The sequence below is a fragment of the Leuresthes tenuis genome, unplaced genomic scaffold, assembly GCF_036924035.1.
Source record: "Leuresthes tenuis unplaced genomic scaffold, fLeuTen1.0.hap1 SCAF_1, whole genome shotgun sequence".
Classification (NCBI taxonomy): Eukaryota; Metazoa; Chordata; class Actinopteri; order Atheriniformes; family Atherinopsidae; genus Leuresthes; species Leuresthes tenuis.
In genome coordinates this window covers 36,615,766-36,641,189 of record NW_027325355.1, presented here as the reverse complement: position 1 = coordinate 36,641,189, position 25,424 = coordinate 36,615,766, and the positions used below count along the sequence as shown (strand labels likewise).

Below are 25,424 nucleotides of genomic sequence, written 5' to 3'. Positions count from 1 at the left end.
CCATTCTGCTTTTAGGGGCCTGATAACTGAAGGCTCTGCCTCCCATTCTGCTTTTAGGGGCCTGATAACTGAAGGCTCTGCCTCCCATTCTGCTTTTAGGGGCCTGATAACTGAAGGCTCTGCCTCCCATTCTGCTTTTAGGGGCCTGATAACTGAAGGCTCTGCCTCCCATTCTACTTTTAGGGGCCTGATAACTGAAGGCTCTGCCTCCCATTCTGCTTTTAGGGGCCTGATAACTGAAGGCTCTGCCTCCCATTCTGCTTTTAGGGGCCTGATAACTGAAGGCTCTGCCTCCCATTCTGCTTTTAGGGGCCTGATAACTGAAGGATCTGCCTCCCATTCTGCTTTTAGGGGCCTGATAACTGAAGGCTCTGCCTCCCATTCTGCTTTTAGGGGCCTGATAACTGAAGGCTCTGCCTCCCATTCTACTTTTAGGGGCCTGATAACTGAAGGCTCTGCCTCCCATTCTGCTTTTAGGGGCCTGATAACTGAAGGCTCTGCCTCCCGTTCTGCTTTTAGGGGCCTGATAACTGAAGGCTCTGCCTCCCGTTCTGCTTTTAGGGGCCTGATAACTGAAGGCTCTGCCTCCCATTCTGCTTTTAGGGGCCTGATAACTGAAGGCTCTGCCTCCCATTCTGCTTTTAGGGGCCTGATAACTGAAGGCTCTGCCTCCCATTCTGCTTTTAGGGGCCTGATAACTGAAGGCTCTGCCTCCCGTTCTGCTTTTAGGGGCCTGATAACTGAAGGCTCTGCCTCCCATTCTGCTTTTAGGGGCCTGATAACTGAAGGCTCTGCCTCCCATTCTGCTTTTAGGGGCCTGATAACTGAAGGCTCTGCCTCCCATTCTGCTTTTAGGGGCCTAATAACTGAAGGCTCTGCCTCCCATTCTGCTTTTAGGGGCCTGATAACTGAAGGCTCTGCCTCCCATTCTGCTTTTAGGGGCCTAATAACTGAAGGCTCTGCCTCCCATTCTGCTTTTAGGGGCCTGATAACTGAAGGCTCTGCCTCCCATTCTGCTTTTAGAAACTCTGGGAACCACAAAGAAACCTGCAGCCTGAGAGCAAAGTGCTCTGTTGGGGAAATATCCAACTGTGAGATCTTTAAGATGTGATGGAGCTCGGTCATTAAGAGCTTTATATGTGAGGAGAAGAATCTTAAATTCTATTCTGAATCTAACAGGGAGCCAATGAAGAGAAGCTAAAGCTGGAGAAACATGATCTCTGCTGTTAGATCTCAGCAGAACTCTGGCTGCAGGGTTTTGGATCAGCTGGAGGCTTTTCAGAGAATCTGTGGGACAGAACAATAATAAGGAATTACAGTAGTTCAGTCCTGAAGGAACAGATGCATGGAGCAGTTTCCCTGAGACAGGATGGTCCTGATTTATTACGAAGGTGAAAGGAGGCAGTCCTGGAAACCTGGTGGTTTTTGCATCCCTCTGTTATGTTCTGGTGTCACTTTCTGCTTGGTTTTGTGCTGTTTTCCATGGTCTAACGTCTCTTTGCAGTGACTTTCTTTGAGGCTACTTTTCACTGGTTGGTGCCTCCTTGACCAGGTTTTGTGCCATTTGTTTGTGTGATGAGGCCTTTCCTTTAGTCACTTTCCAAAGATATCACAACGTGGTTCGGACACATGCCGCGTCATGCTGGGCGTCCTGTGTGTGAAGCGTGGACTCAGTGAAGGAGAAGACTCCATCTGGAGATCCCAGCTGTCAGCACCTCCAGCGCAGACCTGGACCCAGCTGTCAGACCTGCGGCTGGAAACGACCTTACGACAGATTTCCTGCCTGAAAAACAGGCGCTCTGAGTGTGGAGGCTGAGCCGGGCGCACTTCACAAGTTTGTATCTGAGGAAAGCTGATTTATTTGATTCCTGTGGTGCTTTGCAGGCTGGAGCTGCTTTGACTCTGGAAACAGCGTGTGGTGATGAGAGGGAAGCTGACCTTTATTTTTATTTCTTTATTTTTTACTCCCTGAGATCAACCCAACCTGCTCATCTGCAGATAAGAGGGACAAAGAATGTCCGGTTCAGTCTGGACTGGACCCCAAGACTTCATTTGGATTGCACCTGAGGACAGTTAGACCCGAACTGAGGACCTGGTCTCAAGAGGTCCAAATCCAACTGATAGCCAGACCCAGTTTTAGGAAGTTTGGACCTAGTCTGAATGGTCCCAGAACCTCTCCTCATGTCAGGATCCCAACACACGAGGGCCCGGTCTGACCCAGCATGGCTGGATTAAATCCAAAGTGAGCCTCAAGATGGTTTGATTTCAGAATGGACCTGAGGATGATCCAGACTTAAAGACATGATCCAGCCTCAGTGGTTCAATAGAATCCAAAGTCGACTGAGGATGTCTTGGACCCAGTCTGAATTAGACCACACCAGTACTGGAGCTGATTTCAGACGTCCTGCAGGAATTTCTTCCTCTTTCAGCGTCCTGTGTTGAGTTTCAAAGACACACCCACATCCTGCAGATCCCGTTTCCTCTGACATCACCTCCTGAAAGTCACACTGCAGGAAGCTGTCAGCTGGCCACCCATCTTCACCTCTCATCTTTCCCCCTGAGGACACACTGAAGGAGGCAGCTGTGCTCAGATCCAGATGTTGAGCGGACGTCAGTTGTGCCTCGGGCCATTTCAGAGCCACACAAACACATCTGAGCAGCACAGTGTCTCAGAGGAATCAGCCTGACCTCATTATCTTCAGATTACAGAGAAGTTTCACCAGTTGGTTTCTGAAAAAGAAACAGCAACAACCCGAACCCTACCCTGAGTGAATTCCCATTTCCACCTGATCAAATCTGTGCATCTGAGTAAAGAAAGACACCAGGTGGCCTCAAGTGGGCCTGGTTTTGGTTCTGCTGCGTGGAAACATTGAATCCTCTGATCTTTCATCGCTTTGACAAAAGCACAAAGAAGCTAACTGAAGCTGGAAACTTTTTAAATAAGTCTTCCTTTACTGAGGAATATCCTGACTGTATTCTGTGCATTTCATCAGAAAGATTAGATCCCGACCCAGACCGCTGGCTTTAGATCCGCTAGCTTTAGATCCGCTGGCTTTAGATCCGCTGGCTTTAGATCCGCTGGCTTTAGATCCGCTGGCTTTAGATCCGCTGGCTTTAGATCCGTTGGCTTTAGATCCAGGCCCAGGCCGCTGGCTTTAGATCCGCTGGCTTTAGATCCGCTAGCTTTAGATCCGCTGGCTTTAGATCCGCTGGCTTTAGATCCGCTAGCTTTAGATCCGCTGGCTTTAGATCCGCTGGCTTTAGATCCGCTGGCTTTAGATCCGCTAGCTTTAGATCCCGGCCCGGGCCGCTGGCTTTAGATCCGCTGGCTTTAGATCCGCTGGCTTTAGATCCAGGCCCAAGCCGTTGGCTTTAGATCCGCTGGCTTTAGATCCAGGCCCAAGCCGTTGGCTTTAGATCCGCTGGCTTTAGATCCGTTGGCTTTAGATCCAGGCCCAGGCCGCTGGCTTTAGATCCGCTGGCTTTAGATCCGCTAGCTTTAGATCCGCTGGCTTTAGATCCGCTGGCTTTAGATCCGCTAGCTTTAGATCCGCTGGCTTTAGATCCGCTGGCTTTAGATCCGCTGGCTTTTGATCCGTTGGCTTTAGATCCCGGCCCGGGCCGCTGGCTTTAGATCCGCTGGCTTTAGATCCGCTGGCTTTAGATCCAGGCCCAAGCCGTTGGCTTTAGATCCGCTGGCTTTAGATCCAGGCCCAAGCCGTTGGCTTTAGATCCCGGCCCAAGCCGCTGGCTTTAGATCCCGGCCCAGGCCGTTGGCTTTAGATCCCGGCCCAAGCCGTTGGCTTTAGATCCAGGCCCGGGCCGCTGGCTTTAGATCCCGGCCCAGGCCGCTGGCTTTAGATCCGCTGGCTTTAGATCCCGGCCCAGGCCGCTGGCTTTAGATCCGCTGGCTTTAGATCCGCTGGCTTTAGATCCCGGCCCAAGCCGTTGGCTTTAGATCCGCTGGCTTTAGATCCAGGCCCGGGCCGCTGGCTTTAGATCCGCTGGCTTTAGATCCCGGCCCAGGCCGCTGGCTTTAGATCCGCTGGCTTTAGATCCGCTGGCTTTGGATCCCGGCCCAAGCCGTTGGCTTTAGATCCGCTGGCTTTAGATCCGCTGGCTTTAGATCCCGGCCCAAGCCGTTGGCTTTAGATCCCGGCCCAAGCCGTTGGCTTTAGATCCGCTGGCTTTAGATCCGCTGGCTTTAGATCCGCTGGCTTTAGATCCCGGCCCAAGCCGTTGGCTTTAGATCCGCTGGCTTTAGATCCGCTGGCTTTAGATCCGCTGGCTTTAGATCCCGGCCCAAGCCGTTGGCTTTAGATCCCGGCCCAAGCCGTTGGCTTTAGATCCCGGCCCAAGCCGTTGGCTTTAGATCCAGGCCCAAGCCGTTGGCTTTAGATCCGCTGGCTTTAGATCCCGGCCCAGGCCGCTGAGATCATTGATTTTTTGTTGGGAACCTGGTCAGGAACACTCACCGTATGATTTCAGGACGGTTCTAACATGTATCCTGGATGGACAGCACTGCAGAGGAGTTGATCTTTTGTGGGGAAAATGAGCATGTGTCAGTCCCAGACAACCAGAGCAGCTCAAACACTCTGGATCTGTCCTGGGAGGTCCCTCATAATGAGCCTCAACAGCAAAAAGCTTGCATACTGTATTCTGTGAACACGACATGGAGCTCAGCTCAGGAAGATGTTCACCTACAGCGTCTTAGTGTGGATTTTTTAGCTCCCTCCTGCTAGCACACAGCACCAGACCCACCAGCATTTAGAACCCAGTTAACCCTGAACCCTGAGCACATTCTGGACATAAACCCACAAACCTGAAGGCCCAGACGAGCCCTGCTACCAGTAGATAAACTTCAGAATTTGAACCCATGTGTCTCTACTCAGACTTTGCTCGGTGAAGCAAGACAAGCCATGGGAGAGGAGTTGGGGGGGGTCCCTGCAGCTGCTCCCATCTGAGCAGATGTTCGGCCGTCTGTTGGTGCAGCTGAGATTAAACTTCTAACATCTGATTCACATAATGTTTGGGATCAGTGTGACTCATCAATAATCTGCAGTCAGACACAGCTGATATCTGTGGGCGGCTCAATGCACTCGCATTAAATCTCTGTGCTCTGAACTGTGTTGAAGTATTTATGCAGACTCTGGAAACAAGTGGACCTTGTTCACTTTTACTTTATTACTTGAAAATGATTCATAGGGTTATGGTAGTGTTTGAATTGAAGGAGTTGAAGGTTATTTTAGGTGAAGGTGATCTACATCCAGACTAACCACCAGCTTTAACTTTTATATTGATGTGATGAGAAATGAAAAGGTTTCATTCTCTCTTTTCTTTCCAACAGGACATCTTTTCACAGGTGACCATTGAGTGTTTAGGGTTAGGATTAGTTGATGTTTTGTGACCTAAAGCCACAAAGATGTCACTGAGATTACTGAAAACTAGCTTTATATCAGGTCCTAATGGCTTTGCTGAGCAAAGAGTTTAAGAGAACAATGCAGGTAGAAGAAGAGTTCTGTTCAGGGCAAAAGAAGAAGAAATTAGGGAGGAATCAGTGGGGACAGGTCACTTTCTCAGTACCATGCACGGGAACAACTTCACCTCCTTAAAATAAGCAAGTTGAAACTTTAGCTGTCCAAAGTCTGGTTGAGAACAACCCTCGCACATCGACTCATGTTTAACGCATCTACCTCAGAGAGAGTCAGTGGAAACCCTGCGTCCTGAGGCCAAAATGTAACTTTATCCATTGTCACTTATCCAAATCACTTCTTTGTATATTCAGTATTTTATTGAGTCTGCTGAAATTGAACAGGGCTGCATATTGCATTTACCTTCAGTTGACACCTACCTACAAACGGTAATTTAGTTCATTTGTTAATTGTGATGTACTCAGTTACTTATGTTATTTAATTTTTTATTCTATTACTATCCCATTTTGTATTATAACTGTTGCACAGCAATTTCCCTTGGCATAAATAAAGCTTCTTGAATCAGCAGGTTTAACAGACAGCTTTAGTTACTAGAAAACCAAAAATGGCTCAACATTAAACAGGAAGACTTCAGTTAAACCTCATCCTGACTCTCGTTGACAGCTGCCTGCTCTTTAGGTTGCAAAACAGTTTAATCTGTGCAAAGCAACAGTGAGAGCGGATCTATTTGAAACATGACGCTAGTAAGCTAACCACGCTAATGGTGGCTATGCTAGTTAACGAGCCAAACTGGCGTCTAATTAATGTGAGATCATCACATTATTAAAAACATATCGGGTTAAATGAGAGGTTTGGGATCTTATTGACTGGTTTGCTGATTGATATCTGAATCGCTTCGCGGAACATCGTCCCCCTCTTAGCAATCGCTGCACGGCTCCTTGGAAAAATGAACTAACGATTGAACAGTTAGGAGAAGTACAGGGTCAGAGTTTGTCTGCTCTTCCAGAGAACTATGATCTTTGTTTAAAGAACCAGTGACCCAAAATTTGAACTGTTAAAATTATGTCCTTTAAAGTAGAAGGAATGTTTTTCAATTATAGTGTTTAACCCAAACCAAGCAGTTGTGATGACCTGTAACCAAGTAGTTTCACTGCCTAACAGCAAGTGGCGCTGGAAACCCTAACCCAGAAGCTGGATCCTGGTGGTTCTGGTTCTGAGGTGGTTGGTGACAAAGTACAATTAGATTGTCATAACAAATCCATAATACCTGTCCAGGGCCCTGGTGAACCTTTAAGAAAAAGCTTGTGTACATCTGTGCAAACAACAAGACATTAGCAAAGAGTGAGAGTTTGATCCACAAATGTAAGAGTTTGCTTCCTGTTTGACCTGAAATCGCCATCAGAGGACGTGTAAAAGCTGGTGTGCCAAGGTGAGAACGAACCACCTGTGAGGAAAGTCTGGGGAATGTCTTGTTTTCTCCTCCATAGGTAAGTTATCCTCCAGGTTTGTGGGTGGCCGGCATCTGAGATGGTTGTGCTCCCTACACTGACCTTTAGATGGCAGTAATGTCAGGAAGCTCTTTCATCTGTTTCAGATGCTGTGTCAGCTCCACCTTCACCTGGATGTAAACTGGTGTTTCGTCCTGCCTCAGCCTGGCCCCGCCTCAGCCTGGCCCCGCCTCAGCCTGGCCCCGCCTCAGCCTGGCCCCGCCTCAGCCTGGCCCTGCCTCAGCCTGGCCCCGCCTCAGCCTGGCCCTGCCTCAGCCTGGCCCCGCCTCAGCCTGGCCCTGCCTCAGCCTGGCCCTGCCTCAGCCTGGCCCCGCCTCAGCCTGGCCCCGCCTCAGCCTGGCCCCGCCTCAGCCTGGCCCCGCCTCAGCCCTGCCTCAGCCTGGCCCCGCCTCAGCCTGGCCCCGCCTCAGCCTGGCCCCGCCTCAGCCCTGCCTCAGCCTGGCCCCGCCTCAGCCCTGCATCAGCCTGGCCCTGCCTCAGCCTGGCCCCGCCTCAGCCTGGCCCCGCCTCAGCCTGGCCCTGCCTCAGCCCTGCCTCAGCCTGGCCCCGCCTCAGCCTGGCCCTGCCTCAGCCTGGCCCCGCCTCAGCCCTGCCTCAGCCTGGCCCCGCCTCAGCCCTGCCTCAGCCCTGCCTCAGCCTGGCCCCGCCTCAGCCTGGCCCCGCCTCAGCCTGGCCCCGCCTCAGCCTGGCCCCGCCTCAGCCTGGCCCCGCCTCAGCCTGGCCCTGCCTCAGCCTGGCCCTGCCTCAGCCCTGCCTCAGCCTGGCCCTGCCTCAGCCCCGCCTCAGCCTGGCCCCGCCTCAGCCTGGCCCCGCCTCAGCCCTGCCTCAGCCCCGCCTCAGCCTGGCCCCGCCTCAGCCTGGCCCCGCCTCAGCCTGGCCCTGCCTCAGCCTGGCCCCGCCTCAGCCCTGCCTCAGCCTGGCCCCGCCTCAGCCCTGCCTCAGCCTGAGTTTCCATGGTCATTTCAGTGGGTGGTGGACACTCCGGCGCCTGAGGCGGCGTCTGTCCTCTCTGACCACAGCATGGCAGGTGTTAATGTGGCATTCCAAAATAAATCCTGGGGAGCTATAACTACGAAGGTCAGGCCGTGCCCTCGGGCATCATCCTCATTAGCTGACGTGATCAGCCAGCTGAGGCGGCGCTCGTCACATGACAGATCTGACTTTCATTCTTCTCTTCCAGCTGAGCTCAGATATGTTCTTCTGATCAGAATGAGGTTCGAAAACAGCGGCAGCGGAAGGTTTGCTCAACTCAGAAAGCTGTTTTCTACAGTGTCCGGACAACAGCTACAACACCACCGACACTCATGAAGGATTACACAGAACATGTCCTGACCACAGCCAGGATAAACAATGTTCACTGTCCGCTGTTTTAATCAGCATTTTATTGCATCTGCTTCCTTGTTTGAGTGCATGCTCATGACTCAGAGGTACATAAATATGAAGAAAGCGGAGTTTATTGCACCACCTGTGACACATTTCTTTAAACCCTCCCTCTGTATGGAAATCTGCCTTCGTTACATTTAAAGGAGGTGAGCTGTCTCTGTGAAGGTGTTACTTCTTCAGGGGTCGGTCTCCTGTTTATTCTATGTATTAATAATGCTGATCATCAAGTTCTAAAAACTAAACTCCATTTATATGCTTAGGGCTCCTTCTCCTAAACCTAACCACACTCTCTTTCAGCTTTTAATGTTGTCCAGAAACGTTTTTGATTTAAAACTTAATTTAAATGCCAATAAAACAAAACTCTAGATCTTCTCAAAGCTCCTGGACTTCTCTCTTTGAAACCTCACGTCCAGCAGCACCTGACCCATCTTAACTGATTGTGTTGTACCCCAAAGAGCTACAGGCTGATTTGATGGTCTGGATTCAGCCCTGAATAAAGAACTGGTCAGAGCAGCACTTTTCATTCAGAATCAGCATCCAACAGGCAGCTGCAATCATTGTGAAGAAGAAGAGAAAAGACAGAGGAACACTGATTTTGTGCAGGGAACATGAGAAACAGAACCATTAAAGAGCTGTGAGTGGAGGGCAGCAACCTGATGTTTGGCTTTTTAAAGGCAACAGGACTAATTCAAAGGACTGTAGAGAACGGGTCAAATCAAAAGGAGGCGCTAATGCAGCTAAGAAAAACACACTCCCCCATAGATGGAATGGATTCTTCCACTTCCTGTTTGTATGTTTGAACTTTTACCTGCAGCAAACACTTGGGTAACTATACTTTGATACCAGTCTGTAACAGTGACTTTGAATCTTTAATGACATCAAACTGACTGTGGAGCTAAACGAAGAGGATAAAGTTTGGAGCTGAGCACACTGACGCAGGTTGGCTCATTTTAGCTTATCTTTGGAACATCGTCACCCTTATCTGCTTCAACTGCAGAACAGAACATGTGGAGCACAACATGTTAACTTCATGCTTTAACCGACTGCTGGGCACATTTAAACTCTCGTGTTTAGGGTTAACCCACTGATACTGGGCGGAGCTTCCTGTTTCTATCATGTGTAAATTACAAAGGTGGGAGAGTGGCGGGTTGATGAGGACGTTTTTTAACTCTAAAAAAGGCTGAATTAAAATAAGAATAAACCACGAAATAAGCCGCTTGGACTGTCAGTGCTTCTGTATGTAATAAGGTTTAAATTGCACAATCATGCACAAAATACTTTGCTTGCTCCCTTATAGCTCCTTCAATAACAATTTCTACATATTGCAATTCACCAGCTTCCTTCACACGGAAAGTCTTTCACCATCATTTACTGCGACACCCATCTACTCCACATCCAACTCTTCTGAACCAAACACATGTAAGAATTAATGGAGAATAATATCCCACAAAACCTTCAATCACCTTATTCCCTGGACTCAAACGCCTCAACAACAAATAACCAGTCAGTTGGACCCGCCAACAGCCCTGACCTCTGAACTACTGCTCATCAAACTCTTAGATCCAGCAACGTCTCTAACTGACAGATATAGATTATAGTGATTTGGAAATGAATGCAATCCTTTATTTTAATCCTCCAACCTACACAGAACAGTCTTAAACTGACCCCATCAGCTTTGTTGTATTGTGAGAATGCTGTGAAGCAAATTAAACCATTTTTGCATAAAACATTCAGCTCTTTCTGGAGATTGTTGATATTACTTTTGGTGTTTCTGACTTTAATAATTTTGAAAATATTAAGGTTTTATTTAGTGTTTTTGTGCAAAAATGTGTGCACAAAATATTTTTGTGCAAATTTTCCCGTCCATCAAATTAATGGAAATGCTTTCAGTTCTTCCTCCTCTTTTCAACCCAACTACTTCTGCATACTTTCAGCTAGAGACACCAAACTTAAAAGGAGTCACAATATATTCAGCTATTACCAATTGGTTCAACTTTTTCAAATATTAAGCCAATTTTGAACTATGACAAAGACGTGAACATTTGTTCTCCTTCTGGATTCTTATGAATGAGCAGACTGAGCACCGATAACAGAAACAAATTATACCTTAAAATGTAAGAAAGTGTGTCCTATTTTGAGCCAATATAACTATAAAGAGTTGACATTTACAGAATTTCAGCTATGAGCCTTGAAGCCTTTCAAATTCTCTCACTAACTGCAGTGGAAATGTTAGTTTGACACAGCAGACAGCTTCAAGTGTGCTGCTGTTTGAAGACATTTCACTCCATTGAAATGCTGACGGTCTTCCAATTATTTTCCTCATTCTTAGTTTTCTCACAGGAGGTCATAGGTCATCCCCTTCAGCCATTTTCTGCTCCGTCTGCTGTAGATGAGCTCGTTAAGCCGCGGCTCACTACTCTGCTACATTTATACTGCAGCCATTTTAATTATTACTCACTGGACTTCTGCTACATTTTCCATATTTTCAGCATTCTCACTACTTCTCAGGAACAGCTGTTTGCAGTTCTTTTTTAAGGTTTAAACAGGACTCTTGATGTTCACCTGTCAGGTAAACAAACACCATCTCAGCTCAGCAGTTTATACAAAACACTCTTTTCTTGTCTTTGTTTCCAGGTAAGAGGGAGACTCCATCCGGCATCTGGAGAACAAACTGAGCACAAACTGAGCAGGTGACTCGTGTTCAGGTAATAAAACTGTTTATTAAACACACACAAAGGTAGAAAAGTAGAAAGGAGCGCACCTGTACTAAAGGTAGCAGGTGTGTTCAGAGGGAAACAGACAGCTGCTCTGGGTGTAAACTACAATAACTTGATAAAAGCTGGTTTTCTCACTCTGTGCTTCTATCGAGCTCAACAAAATAAAAATTATAAAAATACATTTCAGTGCAGCAGAAACAGCTTCATGATTTCAATAAAAGGTGTAAAAAACCGATAAAACTCATTTTAAATTTGGTTTGAGGTTCATGGAGTTAAAAACAAAGACTTGATTTTGCATTAAATTTCACCAGATGAGCTCCTCAAAGCTTGTTGAATATATTTAACGATAAATAATGTGAAACCGGACGGGTACGTTGCTACCTTCTCCCCCTATCACAGCCCCGCCCCCTTCGCCCCCTGCTCCGGCGGGATATGAGGTGGGCGGGGCCTGTGGAGCCAGGGAGGGTCCTGCTGGGTCGGGTCCTTCGCAGGCCCTCCCTCCTGGGCTGAGGGGGCGGGGCCTGAGCCCTGGTTCTTCTCTTGGAGGTTGGAGGACGTGTCCTCTCCCTCCTGCCCCCTCTGCCCTGCTCTGACCTGCTGCTGAGGTTTGGGGGCGGGGTTTGATACATCCTCCCACGACTACTGACCACGTTGGTCTGACTCAAGTCTCTACTGAGCGAGCCCAGGAGGACGCCCTCTCCTTTAGGGCCCTCCCCGGGCCGCCTGTCGGCGTTTAGGTCCGGACTCAGACTTCGGAACAGCTGACGGACACAGGATGGCGATGGGCTTGAGGCGGCAGAGCCTCTATGCCGCAGTGAGGCCTTGGGGGGGTTCTTTAAGATGCGGTTGGTTCTGGGCTCGTAGAACCGAACAGGAAGTCGTTTGTATTTGACCTTTAACCTCTGCAGCTCCAGAGGGCGCAGCCTTTTCCGGCAGCGCTTAGGGGTGGAGTCTTCTGGGGTGGTTCGGTTGGAGCCTGAGGGGGAACAGAGCAGGTAGACCAACGAGGTGCGCGGCTGCACAGGTGTGACGATACTGGAATAAAAACTGGGGAGAAAACGCCACGCCGGTCTCTCAGGTGTCCTCTCTGCAGCAGGGACACCGGGAGGCGGGGCTTCTGGAGCTAACTGACGGACCGCTGGAACGACCAGTCGGATGGTCTGAGTGCTGCGGCTGACTTTGACCACCTGAGAAAGAACAAAACAAGCAGGTGAGGTGTTTGTTTTTCAAGCAGGCTGGAAGGTGTTTGACCGACTCACCTGACACCTGGAAGCCAGTCTGAAGCTCCGCCTCCTCCTGACATACGCTGAGTCTCCGTCATCCAGGTCCACCAAGGGCAGGGCGGCTGGTTCCACCCCCTGATTCTCACAGAGCCTCTTCGTATTTTGAGTCCTCCTGCCGTACCTGTGGAGAAAGTTGTTCACTTTGAGGTTACGTCCCATCGACCTGGGAGGGCTGTAAGGCCACAACCATCAGAAAGAAAGACTGTTCCCCAGCGGAAAACATTCAGGACAGCTGTCTGATGCCAGGAAATACACAAGTACTCTTCTACCACTTTTTACCCTAATCAAACAGGCACTGACTCAAAGTGATCCGGTGCCTGTGTGGTTCTGTCACCTGGCCAATGACTCTGTGTCGAAGTAGCACATAAATGTTCCTCGTCTGAACTGTTGGACCAGCCCGTCCACCCGCTCCTCGTCCTCCTGCTCGATCTGGATCCAGGTCTTTCCCCGGAAGGATTCTGGGATGTATTCTGGGGCTGGCAGGACCTCCTCTATGGGTCGGGTCCAGAAGCCCTCATCCTGCCTGGCCCCACCTCTGCTCTCGCTGTGGAGGGCGGAGTTCAGCTGGTGTGAGTATATCCGGTCCTCCAGATGCACCTGAATGTTCATGAGACGCCCAAGGTCCTGCCCCTCCGTTACCTGGACAGGTGTGTCAGCTGGTTCAAAGACCCCCTGCAGAGAAACATCCAGCGTCAGAACCCGTAAAAAACAGAACCCCTCCCGCTCGCAGACAGGTACCTGCACAGGTGAGTCCCAGTCTTCAGTCTGTTTTTCACTCGAGACCGGAAGGCTGAGCTGGAAGCTCTCAGTCTCCTCCTGCTGGGACCCGGCACCATGGCAACACACCTGGATCACCTGAGGAGCCCAAAACCTCTGACATCAGATAAGACAACAGAGACCTCAACAACTGATGGGTAATAAGATGATCACCTGTCTGACCCACCTGCTCGATGGTCCGGTCCAGCAGGTCGGTGTTGTCCCAGCCCAGCACCTCGCCCTGAGCCTCCCTCCTCTCCCTCTGCCGGGGACTCGGGTCTTTGGCGGACCGGGGCCTCCGGCTGGGACTCAGACATGTGGGAGGCTGAGAGGAGCAGTCACTGCTTTTCCTCCTGTTGGTCTTCCTGTGGGCTTTTCTGTGGACAGGGGGCAGGGCCTGAGGGGGCGTGGCTCTAAGGTGTGGTGAGCCTGTGCTCCCAGCAGGAATGGCCCCTCCCTCTTTCTGTTCCGTCCTCTCCTCACGGCCCCTCTTCCCTGACTGGCTGTAAGCGCCACAGTCCACCTCCTGATTGGCTGGCTGAAAGGACACATCATCAGAGCTCGACAGGCGTTCTTGGGTTCCTAAAAACCGACTATCATCGCCAGAGAAATGGAGCTCATCAAGCTCCACCCTCGGCAGCAAAGGGGCGGAGGTTGATGGGAGGTCAGCGTGGGACGGCCTGGAGACAGAGACATGTAAACAAAAGGTGTGTTTGTTTTATTTACCTGGGCTCAACACTCTACTTCAGGTGTGTTTGTTTTAGTTACCTGGGCTCAACACTCTACTTCAGGTGTGTTTGTTTTATTTACCTGGGCTCAACACTCTACTTCAGGTGTGTTTGTTTTATTTACCTGGGCTCAACACTCTACTTCAGGTGTGTTTGTTTTATTTACCTGGGCTCAACACGCTACTTCAGGTGTGTTTGTTTTAGTTACCTGGGCTCAACACTCTACTTCAGGTGTGTTTGTTTTAGTTACCTGGGCTCAACACTCTACTTCAGGTGTGTTTGTTTTAGTTACCTGGGCTCAACACGCTACTTCAGGTGTGTTTGTTTTAGTTACCTGGGCTCAACACTCTACTTCAGGTGTGTTTGTTTTAGTTACCTGGGCTCAACACTCTACTTCAGGTGTGTTTGTTTTATTTACCTGGGCTCAACACGCTACTTCAGGTGTGTTTGTTTTAGTTACCTGGGCTCAACACTCTACTTCAGGTGTGTTTGTTTTATTTACCTGGGCTCAACACGCTACTTCAGGTGTGTTTGTTTTATTTACCTGGGCTCAACACTCTACTTCAGGTGTGTTTGTTTTATTTACCTGGGCTCAACACGCTACTTCAGGTGTGTTTGTTTTATTTACCTGGGCTCAACACGCTACTTCAGGTGTGTTTGTTTTATTTACCTGGGCTCAACACGCTACTTCAGGTGTGTTTGTTTTAGTTACCTGGGCTCAACACTCTACTTCAGGTGTGTTTGTTTTAGTTACCTGGGCTCAACACTCTACTTCAGGTGTGTTTGTTTTAGTTACCTGGGCTCAACACGCTACTTCAGGTGTGTTTGTTTTAGTTACCTGGGCTCAACACTCTACTTCAGGTGTGTTTGTTTTAGTTACCTGGGCTCAACACTCTACTTCAGGTGTGTTTGTTTTATTTACCTGGGCTCAACACGCTACTTCAGGTGTGTTTGTTTTAGTTACCTGGGCTCAACACTCTACTTCAGGTGTGTTTGTTTTAGTTACCTGGGCTCAACACTCTACTTCAGGTGTGTTTGTTTTATTTACCTGGGCTCAACACTCTACTTCAGGTGTGTTTGTTTTATTTACCTGGGCTCAACACGCTACTTCAGGTGTGTTTGTTTTATTTACCTGGGCTCAACACGCTACTTCAGGTGTGTTTGTTTTAGTTACCTGGGCTCAACACGCTACTTCAGGTGTGTATGTTTTAGTTACCTGGGCTCAACACGCTACTTCAGGTGTGTTTGTTTTATTTACCTGGGCTCAACACGCTACTTCAGGTGTGTTTGTTTTAGTTACCTGGGCTCAACACTCTACTTCAGGTGTGTTTGTTTTATTTACCTGGGCTCAACACGCTACTTCAGGTGTGTTTGTTTTAGTTACCTGGGCTCAACACGCTACTTCAGGTGTGTTTGTTTTAGTTACCTGGGCTCAACACGCTACTTCAGGTGTGTTTGTTTTATTTACCTGGGCTCAACACGCTACTTCAGGTGTGTTTGTTTTAGTTACCTGGGCTCAACACTCTACTTCAGGTGTGTTTGTTTTAGTTACCTGGGCTCAACACGCTACTTCAGGTGTGTTTGTTTTAGTTACCTGGGCTCAACACGCTACTTCAGGTGTGTTTGTTTTATTTACCTGGGCTCAACACTCTACTTCAGGTGTGTTTGTTTTAGTTACCTGGGCTCAACACTCTACTTCAGGTGTGTTTGTTTTAGTTACCTGGGCTCAACACGCTACTTCAGGTGTGTATGTTTTATTTACCTGGGCTCAACACTCTACTTCAGGTGTGTTTGTTTTATTTACCTGGGCTCAACACTCTACTTCAGGTGTGTTTGTTTTATTTACCTGGGCTCAACACTCTACTTCAGGTGTGTTTGTTTTAGTTACCTGGGCTCAACACTCTACTTCAGGTGTGTTTGTTTTAGTTACCTGGGCTCAACACTCTACTTCAGGTGTGTTTGTTTTAGTTACCTGGGCTCAACACTCTACTTCAGGTGTGTTTGTTTTAGTTACCTGGGCTCAACACTCTACTTCAGGTGTGTTTGTTTTATTTACCTGGGCTCAACACTCTACTTCAGGTGTGTTTGTTTTATTTACCTGGGCTCAACACTCTACTTCAGGTGTGTTTGTTTTAGTTACCTGGGCTCAACACGCTACTTCAGGTGTGTATGTTTTATTTACCTGGGCTCAACACTCTACTTCAGGTGTGTTTGTTTTATTTACCTGGGCTCAACACTCTACTTCAGGTGTGTTTGTTTTATTTACCTGGGCTCAACACTCTACTTCAGGTGTGTTTGTTTTAGTTACCTGGGCTCAACACGCTACTTCAGGTGTGTTTGTTTTAGTTACCTGGGCTCAACACTCTACTTCAGGTGTGTTTGTTTTAGTTACCTGGGCTCAACACTCTACTTCAGGTGTGTTTGTTTTAGTTACCTGGGCTCAACACTCTACTTCAGGTGTGTTTGTTTTATTTACCTGGGCTCAACACTCTACTTCAGGTGTGTTTGTTTTATTTACCTGGGCTCAACACTCTACTTCAGGTGTGTTTGTTTTAGTTACCTGGGCTCAACACTCTACTTCAGGTGTGTTTGTTTTAGTTACCTGGGCTCAACACTCTACTTCAGGTGTGTTTGTTTTATTTACCTGGGCTCAACACTCTACTTCAGGTGTGTTTGTTTTAGTTACCTGGGCTCAACACCCTACTTCAGGTGTGTTTGTTTTAGTTACCTGGGCTCAACACTCTACTTCAGGTGTGTTTGTTTTAGTTACCTGGGCTCAACACTCTACTTCAGGTGTGTTTGTTTTAGTTACCTGGGCTCAACACTCTACTTCAGGTGTGTTTGTTTTAGTTACCTGGGCTCAACACTCTACTTCAGGTGTGTTTGTTTTATTTACCTGGGCTCAACACTCTACTTCAGGTGTGTTTGTTTTAGTTACCTGGGCTCAACACTCTACTTCAGGTGTGTTTGTTTTAGTTACCTGGGCTCAACACTCTACTTCAGGTGTGTTTGTTTTAGTTACCTGGGCTCAACACTCTACTTCAGGTGTGTTTGTTTTATTTACCTGGGCTCAACACTCTACTTCAGGTGTGTTTGTTTTAGTTACCTGGGCTCAACACCCTACTTCAGGTGTGTTTGTTTTAGTTACCTGGGCTCAACACTCTACTTCAGGTGTGTTTGTTTTAGTTACCTGGGCTCAACACTCTACTTCAGGTGTGTTTGTTTTAGTTACCTGGGCTCAACACTCTACTTCAGGTGTGTTTGTTTTAGTTACCTGGGCTCAACACTCTACTTCAGGTGTGTTTGTTTTATTTACCTGGGCTCAACACTCTACTTCAGGTGTGTTTGTTTTAGTTACCTGGGCTCAACACTCTACTTCAGGTGTGTTTGTTTTAGTTACCTGGGCTCAACACTCTACTTCAGGTGTGTTTGTTTTAGTTACCTGGGCTCAACACTCTACTTCAGGTGTGTTTGTTTTATTTACCTGGGCTCAACACTCTACTTCAGGTGTGTTTGTTTTAGTTACCTGGGCTCAACACTCTACTTCAGGTGTGTTTGTTTTATTTACCTGGGCTCAACACTCTACTTCAGGTGTGTTTGTTTTAGTTACCTGGGCTCAACACTCTACTTCAGGTGTGTTTGTTTTATTTACCTGGGCTCAACACTCTACTTCAGGTGTGTTTGTTTTATTTACCTGGGCTCAACACGCTACTTCAGGTGTGTTTGTTTTAGTTACCTGGGCTCAACACGCTACTTCAGGTGTGTTTGTTTTAGTTACCTGGGCTCAACACGCTACTTCAGGTGTGTTTGTTTTATTTACCTGGGCTCAACACTCTACTTCAGGTGTGTATGTTTTAGTTACCTGGGCTCAACACTCTACTTCAGGTGTGTTTGTTTTATTTACCTGGGCTCAACACCCTACTTCAGGTGTGTTTGTTTTAGTTACCTGGGCTCAACACTCTACTTCAGGTGTGTTTGTTTTAGTTACCTGGGCTCAACACTCTACTTCAGGTGTGTTTGTTTTATTTACCTGGGCTCAACACTCTACTTCAGGTGTGTTTGTTTTAGTTACCTGGGCTCAACACTCTACTTCAGGTGTGTTTGTTTTAGTTACCTGGGCTCAACACTCTACTTCAGGTGTGTTTGTTTTAGTTACCTGGGCTCAACACGCTACCTCAGGTGTGTTTGTTTTAGTTACCTGGGCTCAACACTCTACTTCAGGTGTGTTTGTTTTAGTTACCTGGGCTCAACACTCTACTTCAGGTGTGTTTGTTTTATTTACCTGGGCTCAACACTCTACTTCAGGTGTGTTTGTTTTATTTACCTGGGCTCAACACTCTACTTCAGGTGTGTTTGTTTTAGTTACCTGGGCTCAACACGCTACTTCAGGTGTGTATGTTTTATTTACCTGGGCTCAACACTCTACTTCAGGTGTGTTTGTTTTATTTACCTGGGCTCAACACTCTACTTCAGGTGTGTTTGTTTTATTTACCTGGGCTCAACACTCTACTTCAGGTGTGTTTGTTTTAGTTACCTGGGCTCAACACGCTACTTCAGGTGTGTTTGTTTTAGTTACCTGGGCTCAACACTCTACTTCAGGTGTGTTTGTTTTAGTTACCTGGGCTCAACACTCTACTTCAGGTGTGTTTGTTTTATTTACCTGGGCTCAACACGCTACTTCAGGTGTGTTTGTTTTAGTTACCTGGGCTCAACACGCTACTTCAGGTGTGTTTGTTTTAGTTACCTGGGCTCAACACACTACTTCAGGTGTGTTTGTTTTAATTACCTGGGCTCAACACCCTACTTCAGGTGTGTTTGTTTTAGTTACCTGGGCTCAACACTCTACTTCAGGTGTGTATGTTTTAGTTACCTGGGCTCAACACTCTACTTCAGGTGTGTTTGTTTTATTTACCTGGGCTCAACACTCTACTTCAGGTGTGTTTGTTTTAGTTACCTGGGCTCAACACCCTACTTCAGGTGTGTTTGTTTTAGTTACCTGGGCTCAACACTCTACTTCAGGTGTGTTTGTTTTAGTTACCTGGGCTCAACACTCTACTTCAGGTGTGTTTGTTTTAGTTACCTGGGCTCAACACTCTACTTCAGGTGTGTTTGTTTTAGTTACCTGGGCTCAACACTCTACTTCAGGTGTGTTTGTTTTAGTTACCTGGGCTCAACACTCTACTTCAGGTGTGTTTGTTTTAGTTACCTGGGCTCAACACGCTACTTCAGGTGTGTTTGTTTTAGTTACCTGGGCTCAACACCCTACTTCAGGTGTGTTTGTTTTAGTTACCTGGGCTCAACACTCTACTTCAGGTGTGTTTGTTTTATTTACCTGGGCTCAACACGCTACTTCAGGTGTGTTTGTTTTAGTTACCTGGGCTCAACACTCTACTTCAGGTGTGTTTGTTTTAGTTACCTGGGCTCAACACTCTACTTCAGGTGTGTTTGTTTTATTTACCTGGGCTCAACACGCTACTTCAGGTGTGTTTGTTTTAGTTACCTGGGCTCAACACTCTACTTCAGGTGTGTTTGTTTTAGTTACCTGGGCTCAACACTCTACTTCAGGTGTGTTTGTTTTATTTACCTGGGCTCAACACGCTACTTCAGGTGTGTTTGTTTTAGTTACCTGGGCTCAACACTCTACTTCAGGTGTGTTTGTTTTAGTTACCTGGGCTCAACACTCTACTTCAGGTGTGTTTGTTTTATTTACCTGGGCTCAACACGCTACTTCAGGTGTGTTTGTTTTAGTTACCTGGGCTCAACACTCTACTTCAGGTGTGTTTGTTTTAGTTACCTGGGCTCAACACCCTACTTCAGGTGTGTTTGTTTTAGTTACCTGGGCTCAGCACGCTACTTCAGGTGTGTTTGTTTTAGTTACCTGGGCTCAACACTCTACTTCAGGTGTGTTTGTTTTAGTTACCTGACATCGCCGTAGCGGTGCGGGTGGTGCTGCAGAACGTCCTGCAGGAAGCGCTCCAGCAGGGTCAGTCTGGTCCGGTTGTAGGCTGAGGAGGTGGAGTTGGAGTTTTTGGAGGATGTCTGAACTGAATCCAGGTGTCTGAGGCTGGAAAGGTGCTGAGACGCACACGATGATCTCATCAGTTAATTATCTGTTTTTCAGCAGCTGCCATATGATTAGATTCAGGTGTGTCCGTACCTGGTCCAGGTTACTGTAGAGGACTCTGCAGTATCCACAGTAACCATGTCTGCTTGGCTCACCCCTGGATGGACCTGGCTGAGGCTCCGCCCACATCCTGTCAGACAGACAGCACAGGTCAACAGCACCGTTCAACCTGCCCACAGAACAGATTGTTTCAGAGCTTATGGATCACACACACCTGCTGGCAGGCTCCGCCTTCCTCTGGTCTGCTGACAAACACAGAGTGCAGTCAGATGGTGGAATGGAAAAACAGTTGATATCAGAGTTTGTGTTTTTACCTTCATCGGAGGAGTCTGACATCCTGACAGGTGACCTGAAAGACAGGTGATACACACTCACAAGTGATCCTACCTGTAACAACTGTATCTTGAAAGCACATGTAAACATGTTAGTCAAACTGAAACATGCTCCAAACGTCCGTCTTTCTGCATATTTTAGTGAAAACAGCAAAGTAGGATGATTACAGAGCTGGTTAACAACAGATGGTGGAATCCTGGACGTGTCAGAGAGAAGGAGCGTCTCTGCAGCCCAGATGTTGAACTGCTGGCTGTGAGTCCATGTTGTCTGCTGAGAGTTCACCTGAGTTACCTGCTGACGCTGTGTGTGACATCATCAGCTGAGCTGTTAATTAACAACACATCAACTCAATGATGGAGACCTCTATAGATGAATACCATACCTTCCTCTCTGCTACTTTCTACATTTGTCAGCTGATTTATATTTTATTGTGTTATCTGTCTGCTACAACAGCTGATCTTTAATAATAATTTGCCTTCAGGAATTAAGTGTTATTAAACTGAACTGAATTTCAAAGAGTTTGTTCCATCACAGAAATATACTGATGACTCACATGGAGGCAATAAGGTCACTAGGGCATCTGTCCAATCAGAGCACTCCATGCTGTAACCAATGGTAACCAGTTGAGAACTTCCATGAGCCTATGAGAGAGCAACAGTAAACAAATAATCAACAGTTTTCTCCTCAGAGCAGACAGCATTAATCAGGTGAGGCTTTCAGCATCGGTTATACTGCAGTGACATGGCAGGTTAAACTGACTGTGGGCTAAACATTCAGTTTAAAGTCAGTAAGTTACAAAGTGATCATTAGAAACATTTTCCAAATGAATTACAGTGAGGGCAAAACCATTTTGCTCTTGGATCATTGCTCAAGACCAGCCAAAGCCCTGTTCTCCCTGTGTTTTGATTGGCTGCCCTTTCCCGCTGCGTTGTCATTGGCTGATCAAGTCTGAAGCTGACTAGTAGCAGCGCCAACTAATTTTGACCAGTTAATCCTTGGTTAGCGCCTGTTTCCACCGGTCTAACGATAACCACCGTGGTGACGACATCGCCGACGTGGCCTGTCTGCTAAGTCTAATGCGGACGTTTAGCTGCTAGCATGCCGTTGACCCCGGAGGCCGCCTCCAGAGGCACCGATTGGCTGCTTTTTACTGAACGACACTGGTGTCTCATGTCGATTGGTTTTTTTTTTTACCTGCAGTGTTTATTTACTCCTCTCAAATAGGTATGTCTTCTTCGGCCGCGCGCTCTCCTGCTGCCGTTTAGTTTCCGGTCCGACTCTTCTTCTGCCGATCCTGCAACCGAGGCGGAGGTGCTGCCCCCAGCAGGCTGATCAGGGAACTACAACTGTAGCCGTTACTGCTTAACGATTCTTAACTCCGCCACTCAAACATTAAATACGTCCAGTGGTTTGAAACATTTCTTTTCAACATGACCCGCTGCTGTACAGTCTGAACTGTTCTATGGTTTTATAATCAATTCAGACTAAAATAAAAAACATTTTTAGGAAAACTTCCAAGACACATGGATGTAAAAACAGACTTCTTGTCAACACAAAGAAGCTCATGAGATTTTTTATTTATTTTTTAAAAATGGGTTTAATTTCAGATCTTGTTGAAAGCAGCAACATCCATCGACTGCACAAAGTCCTCGAAGGCTGTGATCTGCTCCTCCAGGATGTCCGTGCCAACCTGAAACACAGGTCAGACAGGTGAGCGCATGTTTGAGGAGGAACACACGACCGTGGAGCTGCAGGAGATGTAGTCACCTTGTCGTCTTCGACCACGCAGCCAATCTGCAGCTTCTTGATGCCGTAACCCACTGGGACCAGTTTGGCTGCAGGACAGAATCACACTGCTCAGTAACTACCGACAGCTGCTCAGCAGTTTGCATTCAGCTGAGCAGGTATCAGACCACTGAGTGTCCATCAGTCTTCAGCCGAAAGATGGTGAGTAAGATCATCAGCTCTGCGCTCACACCGATCAATAATCAATCAGCTGTGCACTTACACTGTCCCCAGACCAGCCCATCCATCTGGATGCTGCGCACGCACTCCTCCAGCTTGGCCATGTCCGTCTCGTCGTCCCACGGCTTCACGTCCAATAAGAGGGATGACTTGGCGATGAGGGCGGGCTCTAGGGGGGTAGGGGGAGGAGTCAGTTGCCATGGAAACCACACCAAGCTACACTGACCGGGTCAGACACTCGTCAGGTAAAAGAAAGGGTGTCCATCAGGCGTCAGCCGAAAGATGGTGAATGGTGATCATCATCAAGAGTCTGATAATCAATGAGCCGATCAATACTTCCAGCAATACGTACTCTTTGACTTCCTGGCAGCATACTCTGCCAGGCGCTGCTCCTTCAGCTTGGCAGCCTCGGCGTCTTCCTGTCAAACAGACACCAGGGTCAAATCACAACTCCTCCACTTAAGCACACCTGTGATGCCGCCGTGACCTCACCTCCTCGTCTGAGCCGAACAGGTCGAGGTCGTCGTCGTCCTCGTCAGACGCAGCGGCGGCGGTGGTGTCCGCCACACCTGAAGGGCCATACTGACCCAGAGGCTTCTTCACACCTGGAAGACTGGCAGACAGGAGGTGGGGTTTAACCCACTGAAGTCACACCTGTGAGCCCCGCCCCCGTGTCAGCAGCCTCACCTGTTCTTCTGGGCCTGGTAGGACTTGATGTGGTTGTACCAGCGGAGGGCATGGCACAGGTCAGCCGGGGGCTGGGCTGAGACGGCCTCAAAGACGGCCACATCAGCCTGAGAGGGGACAAACCTGCAGACAGAGGTTAACGTGGTTAGTGGAAGGACAAAGTCTGCCAACCTGCACAGGTTCCAACAGCAACCACTGGCGCCTATGTTTGAGGCTAATAAGAAAAATAAAATAATTACACTAAAGCACAACGTGATGTAGTAGCATGAGGTACCAACTTTAATACCACCTCCAGTACCGGCTGTTGTGTCGTTACCAGCTTCAGAATACGCCATGTCCAGCTGCAGTTAGCATGTTAGCATGCTCGGGTCACATGGTGCCAACAGCTGCATCACATGAAACTTAAAAGCGTTTAAATAAACTCCAACTCAACCGGTTCAACGTTTAACGGTCATCTCCAGCCGAAAACACGGACACGTTCCGGTAAGCGTCTCGTTATTTAACAGTTAACCTAGCAGCTAACGGTTACCTACGTTAGCCTCGCGCCGAGCCAAGATGGCGCCTGCTCCAGCAGTTACACCGAGCTTTAACAGAGTTTCTGCTGCTGTCTACAGATCTCAAGCGCATTCACCCTTCAATGTAGCTGCGGTCCGACAAGAACACGTTCAGCACTTTGAGGCCGGTGGCTGATTTCAGGTCACCGAAGCCCATGATGAAGAAGAAGAGCCACGAGGAGGACTAAGGAGCCGTCGGAGGAGGAAGAAGAAGGAGGGAGGAGACGGGAGGAGTCTGCTTTATAGACGGAGACAGACTCCTCCTCACCGGACACTGCTCCTCCTTCCGCTGCAGGAGGAGGAGGAAGACTTCTTTTTTTACTTCAATGTTTTACTCAGACTTGGAAACATGCAAGAAACTGGCAACACTTTGAAACGCGGGTCAAACAGAAAGTGTGCAACAGACATTACAAAAACTAGAGTTAAAAACAGCAGACTGGGCTGCACACACACTTAGCTCTCAGGAATACAGTCCAATAAATGACAGTTTTTACCCTATAAGGCTGAGGGTGAAACGGCTTCATTTGGGAGGAGGCTCAGCTAGTCTGTTTATGGATCTTTATCCTGACCTGGACCAGCGCCTCACAGGAACCACAGCAGATCATGTGATGATGTCACAGCAGGTATGGCTTCCATCAGGATCAGCACAGAGCTCATTTACCTTTTATCAGCAGCTTCTTCCCTGTCTGATCACATGTGGGTGTGTTTGGGTTGAAAGCAGCCAACAGTCTCCTGAACAGGAATGCAGTCGCACCTGTCCTACGGTCACATGACCCGCCCTGATTGCTCACTGCTCTCCTATTGGGTGCAGACCTGAATGGACCTGAACACACCGGAGAGGCTTTAGCTGAGTTTCTGTCGAGCTGTCCTCAGTCAAACCTGAAAGAGAAGAAGAAATGGGTCAGGGTCGCTCCTCCACCTGTCCACAGGTGAGTGGTCCACCTGTGTGTGTGTGTTTCAAGTGTTTTTAGGTTTCAATGCTACCCTGATGAGGCTCCAGCTGATCTGATCTCTTCTTCTGTGACTGTAAATAGCAGTCATTGGAGGCTGTTTGTCTGTTTCTGACTGAACCAGTCTCTCTGCCTCCAGGTGATCCTCCTGGGTCTGGACTCTGCGGGGAAGTCCACTCTGCTGGCCCGGCTCCTCACAGGACAGGTGAGTATCCCGCTCAGGTGACGCCACTGGCTGGGCTGAGGTGAGACTGAGTGTGTGTTCATTTTCAGGTGATGGAGACATCTCCAACCGTTGGCTTCAATGTGGGGACGCTGAACCTGGACAAGAAGACGTCTTTGACGGTGTGGGATGTGGGCGGGCAACGGAGCATGAGGCCCAACTGGAGGTGAGTCCAGCACCGGTCCCGCCCAAAAACAAACAAACAAAGAAAAGAGGTGTGATGGCTGCTTCTGCAGGTTCTACCTGGACAACTGCAAGGCACTGGTGTTCGTGGTGGACAGCACCGACAGCGCCCGCATGCCAGAGGCCCAGAAGGCGCTGAAAAAGGTTCTGAGTGATGAGAGGCTGCGAGGGGTTCCTCTGATAGTTCTGGCGAATAAGAAGGATCTGCCCAACTCCATGACCATACGGGAGGTATGATCACACCCTCTCAGAGTTTAACAGAACCAGAACAAATCCGCTCAGTTTAAAAGAATTGAAATAAACCTGCTTAACAGAAGTTGAACGAAGCCGCTGCGTTCAACAGAACCAGAACCTGGTCCGGGCTGACAGTTTGTTCTCCTCCCCCTCAGGTGTCCATCCAGCTGGACCTGAAGAGTTACTTGGACCGGCTGTGGGAGGTGCAGGCCTGCAGCGCCCTGCAGGGACTCGGCCTGCAGCAGGCTTTCCTGTCAGTCAGCAAGCTGATCAAGAGGAGCTGAGGAGGAGCCAACAACCTCTGCTTTTATTTATTTTGAAGTGATTAAATAAACGTTTTGGTGACCACACAGATGTCTGATTG

The 25,424-nt window shown here is 48.2% G+C and overlaps 3 protein-coding genes across 11 annotated transcripts; 1 reads left to right on the top strand and 2 right to left on the bottom strand.

The window, feature by feature from the left end:
• Positions 1-11,023: 11,023 nt before the first annotated feature.
• zdbf2 (zinc finger, DBF-type containing 2) lies at positions 11,024-21,567 on the bottom strand. Of its 8 annotated transcripts, none has more exons than XM_072379280.1 (11): positions 21,459-21,567; positions 20,818-20,905; positions 20,246-20,280; positions 20,146-20,176; positions 19,965-20,061; positions 19,728-19,882; positions 13,267-13,759; positions 13,062-13,178; positions 12,658-12,995; positions 12,300-12,444; positions 11,024-12,227 (listed from the first exon to the last, which is right to left on the bottom strand). In XM_072379280.1, coding segments are annotated over exons 2-11 (2,223 nt in total). In that variant the 5' UTR covers positions 20,820-20,905; positions 21,459-21,567; the 3' UTR covers positions 11,024-11,417. The 8 variants fall into 8 exon arrangements, with proteins under 8 accessions (XP_072235381.1, XP_072235382.1, XP_072235383.1 ...); XM_072379281.1 differs by having other exon boundaries at positions 20,146-20,173; XM_072379282.1 differs by having other exon boundaries at positions 20,146-20,173; positions 20,432-20,905; positions 21,459-21,566.
• Positions 21,568-21,823: 256 nt separating this feature from the next.
• Positions 21,824-23,700, bottom strand: eef1b2 (eukaryotic translation elongation factor 1 beta 2). Its single transcript, XM_072379290.1, has 7 exons — positions 23,548-23,700; positions 22,917-23,039; positions 22,722-22,842; positions 22,582-22,648; positions 22,273-22,398; positions 22,032-22,099; positions 21,824-21,954 (listed from the first exon to the last, which is right to left on the bottom strand). Exons 1-7 carry the CDS (start codon positions 23,625-23,627, stop codon positions 21,868-21,870), a joined length of 672 nt encoding a protein of 223 aa, XP_072235391.1. The 5' UTR covers positions 23,628-23,700; the 3' UTR covers positions 21,824-21,867.
• A 441-nt stretch (positions 23,701-24,141) lies between these two features.
• On the top strand, positions 24,142-25,347 carry arl11 (ADP-ribosylation factor-like 11). Of its 2 annotated transcripts, none has more exons than XM_072379295.1 (5): positions 24,142-24,399; positions 24,545-24,625; positions 24,694-24,809; positions 24,880-25,057; positions 25,216-25,347. In XM_072379295.1, the coding sequence occupies exons 1-5, from the start codon at positions 24,367-24,369 to the stop codon at positions 25,342-25,344; spliced, it is 537 nt and encodes a 178-aa protein (XP_072235396.1). In that variant the 5' UTR covers positions 24,142-24,366; the 3' UTR covers positions 25,345-25,347. The 2 variants fall into 2 exon arrangements, with proteins under 2 accessions (XP_072235396.1, XP_072235397.1); XM_072379296.1 differs by having other exon boundaries at positions 24,144-24,399; positions 24,560-24,625.
• The last annotated feature ends 77 nt before the right edge of the window (positions 25,348-25,424 follow it).